At 44.9% G+C, this 7,036-nt stretch overlaps 1 protein-coding gene across 1 annotated transcript in view; it reads left to right on the forward strand.

The window, feature by feature from the left end:
- Positions 1–306: 306 nt before the first annotated feature.
- The window catches only part of LOC109904386 (DNA-binding protein SATB1-like), a 31,660-nt gene continuing 24,930 nt past the window's right edge, over positions 307–7,036 (forward strand). The window contains exons 1-4 of the mRNA XM_031788950.1: positions 307–738; positions 4,476–4,731; positions 4,907–5,092; positions 5,324–5,450. Of these exons, the coding sequence (XP_031644810.1) occupies positions 4,497–4,731; positions 4,907–5,092; positions 5,324–5,450 (548 nt within the window). The 5' untranslated portion in view covers positions 307–738; positions 4,476–4,496. The remainder of the gene's footprint in view (positions 739–4,475; positions 4,732–4,906; positions 5,093–5,323; positions 5,451–7,036) is intronic.

The raw sequence follows: 7,036 nt of genomic DNA on the forward strand, positions 1-7,036 counted from the left end.
TGGGCTATATATCCATCATATCATACAGTGTGTCTGGTAAAATACAATTATTTTGTACAAACTAAACCAACTCTGTGAGAGTGGAGACACGTGCTGTAGGTCTCATTCTGTTTCCACATTCAAGTTCTCATAAACAAAGAAGCACGGGGAGATAAGGTTGCATTCCACATGCTCACAGTTACATTTGGTTTACATAGGCTACCTATTAGTACTCTATAAACGTGTAGTCTAATAACGCCCAGAGAAACTCGGTGACCGGTAGATCCATGGGAGAGGAGAGGGAGGTATGGAGCGCGTGCGCACGCTTGTCCGCGCGTGTTTGTTGCAACCAATAGACAACTGAAGAAGAGATAGTTGCTTCACAGACAGACTAATGACACTCGCGGTGTATTGTTCGCTTAATCCGTTTCTCTACTGGATCCCTGTAGCCTACCAGCTGGTCTGTATCGTCATCCCGGGAACAGTGGCTGTCACTGTGGATGCTTTGACTGAGATTTCGGATAGACCACCTATAGGCCTATAGGCTCGTTTCATTCCGTTGAAGAGGTCCGAAAAACGCAGCCAGCCAGAGACGACGGGGCATGTTGCTACACAGCTAATATTGACACGATAGACCGAGTGAAGGCGAAAGTGAGATGTTGTTCACACACTGACACAGAAAACAACACAAGGAACTGTACTAGTTTACTAACGGCATCTCGGAGTCTCAAGAGACAAGAAACCAGCGGTGGATGTCAGGTTTGTCTGATTTAGCCTACTTCGATTTTAAAAAACAGAACGTTTTTGTGGATGTACCGGTACCTGAGATAAATATAACTGAGATTGTAGAGGTTTTGTTGTTGCTGTTGTTGTTGAAATTCACAACTAGTCAATCTACAATAATGGACGACGCGCAATAATGAGGACTGACAACGTTTGCCTCTAAAACTTTCTCCACAATGAGTGTGACAGGGCGTTTTGTAGAGTGCTTTTGTCCGGTCGGCATCTGTTGTCTTGATATGCCACTGTCAAAGTCCGATGTCTATAGAGACAGATCGACATTTACTGGGCTGGGTGGTGGTCCAAAAAAGGTTTGTCAACATATTTTTTTGTTGGTTTGGGGATAATTGTGTGATTTTTGTATTATTTGTCACAGTGCATTTTTTCCCTGTTTTACATTCCCCATTTTGCAGGTTATACTATTTAATTCCTTCAATATAGCCATTTCCTCATCTGCTCATCTGCATGTTTTGGTACTTCTCTTATGCACTATGCTTTTCTGCCCACTTACTATACAGTCAACTCTATCCTGCCCTCTATCCACATTGACAATAGTGATATGTGGATAGTTTGTCCAGATCTGCAATAGGTTAACTAGCAATCATACCACACATAATATCATTCAAATCTGCACCAATTTTCAATATAAATCCACATGAACGTAGAGGAATAGCTGATGCGTCATTTCGCATGAAAGAACTGTCAAGACACGCAGCTCTCATACAAATGACATTTACTGTATAAAGGATTCTCCTCTTCACATTTCTAAAAATAGTAAAAAATTAAATAGTGATTTATTTAATTCATATGAAACAACTATTTTTACCTAATTGAATGAATGATGTCCTTCGCCATTGTAGTAGTTGGGGTTCGGTTACTTAAATCGCGGTCAATCGAATCATGGGAATCCAAATAATAATTTGTGAAAATGTTTTTTTGCTATAGCCATCCGAATGAATTGTGTCACTACAATACTAATTTAGTAAATACTTTAAGTTGATTTGGACATTGCAACTTAATAGATGCTAGTAGTCAGCATGAAGCAAAAACGTTGAAAGGTAAGATATATAGCCTATCGGCTCTATAAAATATGAAATGCATGCTGAAACAGTCATTTTCAATGTTTTTCCCCAAACACCATCCTCCTCAGTGAATTTCATTTTTTTTTAAATTGTGAAACATAAAAAAAGTTATCAATTTTAAATAAAACTATACTAAATATAGTCACATGTCAATTGATTACAACACTGCTTTGCAATGGTCTACAGTAGCCTCAGCAGCACTCTGTAGGGTAGCACCATGATGTAGCCACTAGCTTCGGTCCTCCTCTGGGTACATTGACTTCAATACCAAACCTAGGAGGCTCATGGTTCTCACCCTCTTCCATATACTTACCAAGTAATTATGACAATTTCCGGAGGATGTCCTCCAACCTATCAAAGCTCTTGCAGCATGAACTGACATGTTGTCCACCCAATCGAAGGATCAGATAACTAATCTAGTACTGAAAGCAAAATCTACAGCTAGCTAGAACTGCAGTGCATAAAATGTGGTGAGTAGTTAACTCAAAGAGAGAGAAATGTATATAGTTGAAAAGTTTCTATTTTTATGAACCTTTATTTAACTAGGCAAGTCGTTAAGAACCCATTCTTATTTCCAATGACGGCCTAGGAACAGTGGCAGTGTTCAGGGGCAGAACAACAGATTAGTATCTTGTCAGCTCGGGGGTTTGAACTTGCAACACTCTGGTTACTAGTCCAACGCTCTAACCACTAGGCTACCCTGCCGCACCAATTACATTTCTCCAAAAATTAAGGAGAAGTGAGAGAGAGAGCAGGGTACCCTGATGGGGACTCAAACCCTGGTCCCTGTGACTGTCATTCCAAAACCATTATACTGTCACAATCCTGGCTATATGAGCCTTGATACAATTCCTACCAAGTGGGCACGATGCATAGGGTGTTTGCCTGTCACGCTAGTAACCCGGTTTCACTTCCTTGTCCTTCCATTTGGATCAGTTGTGGGTCTACTCTCGACAGATTATAAGGTCTAGAAAGGCACAGTACAGGACAGTCTGGTTGTATGTTACTTCTGATACTGATGCGCTGTCTGTTGATGATCATCATTCTCCCAAGTCGTCCTATGCGCCCAGCAGGCTTAGTTATTCAGAAAAGCTTAATGCACGTTCTGCCTCCTTTCCAGTCCAAGCGGCTATTCCTCGACCTCAAACTTAATGCTTCAATATAGCCTGAATATTTGTCATTTAACTTCTAAAACGTATAACCAGTCACAACTAGTCACAATGTTTTAATCTGATTAATTCAAAAGTGTTTTGTAGGTTACCTGCGCACATTCCTCCACTCTAATGTAATTCCAGCATCCAAACTGCACTGGCAATTCCATTAATGGAAAGAGACATCTGTTACAAAACACCAGAAAGTTGATTAGAATTCAGAGATCAAGCCTTCCATACTGAGTAACAGTAGGGAGGGATGGATTTTCTGTTCCTCCAGATTGACACACTATTTGATTGTGGGTTTGAAAACGCAAACAATCATAAAGCCCTCAAAGTCGGTAATCTGTAATGCTGCGTGGCTCTGATCATAGTGTAATGAGACCGGCAGGGAGAGTGAGCTCACCTGTGGTGGTCGCCGGAGCCTCAATGTTCTGGCCCGTAGCCCTGCGTGGCTCTGATCATAGTGTAATGAGACCGGCAGGGAGAGTGAGCTCACCTGTGGTGGTCGCCGGAGCCTCAATGTTCTGGCCCGTAGCCCTGCGTGGCTCTGATCATAGTGTAATGAGACCGGCAGGGAGAGTGAGCTCACCTGTGGTGGTCGCCGGAGCCTCAATGTTCTGGCCCGTAGCCCTGCGTGGCTCTGATCATAGTGTAATGAGACCGGCAGGGAGAGTGAGCTCACCTGTGGTGGTCGCCGGAGCCTCAATGTTCTGGCCAGTAGCCCTGCGTTGCTCTGATCATAGTGTAATGAGACCGGCAGGGAGAGTGAGCTCACCTGTGGTGGTCGCCGGGGCCTCAATGTTCTGGCCCGTAGCCCTGCGTGGCTCTGATCATAGTGTAATGAGACCGGCAGGGAGAGTGAGCTCACCTGTGGTGGTCGCCGGAGCCTCAATGTTCTGGCCCGTAGCCCTGCGTTGCTCTGATCATAGTGTAATGAGACCGGCAGGGAGAGTGAGCTCACCTGTGGTGGTCGCCGGAGCCTCAATGTTCTGGCCCGTAGCCCTGCGTGGCTCTGATCATAGTGTAATGAGACCAGCAGGGAGAGTGAGCTCACCTGTGGTGGTCGCCGGAGCCTCAATGTTCTGGCCCGTAGCCCTGCGTGGCTCTGATCATAGTGTAATGAGACCGGCAGGGAGAGTGAGCTCACCTGTGGTGGTCGCCGGAGCCTCAATGTTCTGGCCCGTAGCCCTGCGTGGCATCGACTGTGCCACTAAACCCTGCAGAAGGGGTCAAGTCGATATCAACGTTTATAAACACAGGGTTTTTACAGTTATTGTTAGTTGTGGTGGTAATCATTATTTTAAAGTTCATTATATGAGGGGGAGGGTGGGCACATTTTGTTTTACAGTCAAGGGAATGGTCATGTGAAAATATTCTTAATGTTGGGAAGGGGGTGCTTTTTTTCCAACATTCACTAAGGTTCTCAAATTAACTCAAGGACTTGTCAGTCATTCAGTTTCTCCCTCTCTCTCTGTCTCAGGTGTTTCTGAGCGTTAGTGTGATGGACCACCAACAGTGTGATGGAGGCCAAGTGTCAGAGAGCTGTGACTCACTCGGTAACGGGGACTCCTGGCCCCCACCTGCCAAACTGTCCCGCCTGGAGCGGAATGGTGGCATGGGCCCCCCAGGGCCATACCAGGGCAGGACGAGACAGGGGAGCCCAGGGGCCAGAGCCCCCACCCCGGCCCCCATACCCACGATACCCGCACCACAACCTAAGAACTGGCATAAGAGAGGTAGGACTGAAAAGAAGAGAGGAGGAGAGGAGAAAGGGAGGAATGGGTGAATAGAGGAGAGAGAGCGTTTATTCATTGCAAGAGTGGACAACTATTACCTTTTCATTTCCCATGCCCTCTGCTTCTATCTGAATGCTGTGATGTGATTGGCTGTGCTGTGTGTCCGTCGTCCCAGGGAGCCTGCTGCCTGTGCTGTGTGTGGTGGAACACAGAGAGAACCCAGTCTCGGCAGTGGAGGCTGAGAGGCGAGAGGAGCATGCAGAGTTTGTACTGGTCAGGAGAGACCTGCTGTTTAACCAGCTGATAGAGATGGCTCTACTGGCCCTGGGCTACTCTCACAGCTCAGCAGCACAGGCAAAAGGTACACTACACATACATATGCTTTGACACACACACACACACACACACACACACACACACACACACACACACACACACACACACACACACACACACACACACACACACACACACACACACACACACACACACACACACACACACACACACACACACACACACACACACACTGTTCCTCCAGTGTCATTGTTTGTAACAATGTCTGTCTGTCTGTCTGTCTGTCTATCTACAGGTTTGATCCAGGTGGGTAGGTGGAACCCTGTCCCTCTGTCCTGTGTGACTGATGCTCCTGATGCCACAGTGGCTGACATGCTCCAGGACCTCTACCATGTCACCACCCTCAAGATCCAGCTCACCAGGTACCCAGAATCTCTTGAGGACAGACATACGAAACATAAATTGTATCTTAACGTCTGTCAACAGATTATAGGATGCGGCGACTAACGAGGAACTTCCCTGGTTATCAGGATGACGTTCTGGATCTTTAGAATGTCATAAGGGAAGGGGACATTTGGCCCATAGACATGCTTGAGACATGTGGAGAGAAGGACATTTGGCCCATAGACATGCATGAGACATGTGGAGAGAAGGACATTTGGCCCATAGACATGCATGAGACATGTGGAGTGAATGACATTTGGCCCATAGACATGTGGAGAGAAGGACATTTGGCCCATAGACATGTGGAGAGAAGGACATTTGGCCCATAGACATGAATGAGACATGTGGAGAGAAGGACATTTGGCCCATAGACATGAATGAGACATGTGGAGAGAAGGACATTTGGCCCATAGACATGAATGAGACATGTGGAGAGAAGGACATTTGGCCCATAGACATGAATGAGACATGTGGAGAGAAGGACATTTGGCCCATAGACATGAATGAGACATGTGGAGAGAAGGACATTTGGCCCATAGACATGAATGAGACATGTGGAGAGAAGGACATTTGGCCCATAGACATGTGGAGAGAAGGACATTTGGCCCATAGACATGAATGAGACATGTGGAGAGAAGGACATTTGGCCCATAGACATGAATGAGACATGTGGAGAGAAGGACATTTGGCCCATAGACATGCATGAGACATGTGGAGAGAAGTGGGGTGGAGCGACCAAAGAGGTTCTGGCACTTGGACTAGTTTCATATGTGTTGTGTGAAGTAATTAACTAATAACTACCACCAGGAGACATAGGCACATACACACACGCACGTGCACACACACACAGGCACACACACAAAAGGTGGTACATTGCCTTCAGAAAGTATTCATATGCATTGATTCATTCCACATTTTATTGTGTTACAGCCTGAATTCAAAATGGATTAAAAAAATAATAATTCTCACCCATCTACACACAATACCCCATAACGACAAAGTGAAAACATGTTGTTTTTTATGTTTTCAAATTTATTGACAATAAATACAGAAAAATCTCATTTACACAAGTATTCACACCCCTGAATCAATACTTTGTAGAAACACCTTTGGCAGTGATTACAGATGTAAGTCTTTCTGGGTAAGAGCTTTACACACCTGGATTGTGCAACATTTGGCCATTATTCTTTTCAAAATTCTTCAAAATCTAGCAAAATTGGTGTTGATCATTTCTAGACAACCATTTCCAGGTCTTGACTTAGATTTTCAAGGACCATTCATTGTCTTCTTGGTAAGCAACTCCAGTGTAGATTTGGCCTTGTGCTTTAGGTTATTAACCTGCTGAAATGTGAATTCATCTCCCAGTGTCTGGGAAAAGCAGACTGAACCAGGTTTTCCTCTAGGATGTTGTCTGTGCTTAGCTCCATTCTGTTTTTTTTATCCTGAAAAACTCCCCAGTCCTTAACAATTACAAGCATACACATAACATGATGCAGCCACTACTATGCTTGAGATTATGGAGAGTGGTACTCAGTAATGTGTTGTATTGAATTTGCCAAAAACA

This window comes from Oncorhynchus kisutch, linkage group LG14 (genome assembly GCF_002021735.2).
Source record: "Oncorhynchus kisutch isolate 150728-3 linkage group LG14, Okis_V2, whole genome shotgun sequence".
In the NCBI taxonomy this organism is placed as follows: domain Eukaryota; kingdom Metazoa; phylum Chordata; class Actinopteri; order Salmoniformes; family Salmonidae; genus Oncorhynchus; species Oncorhynchus kisutch.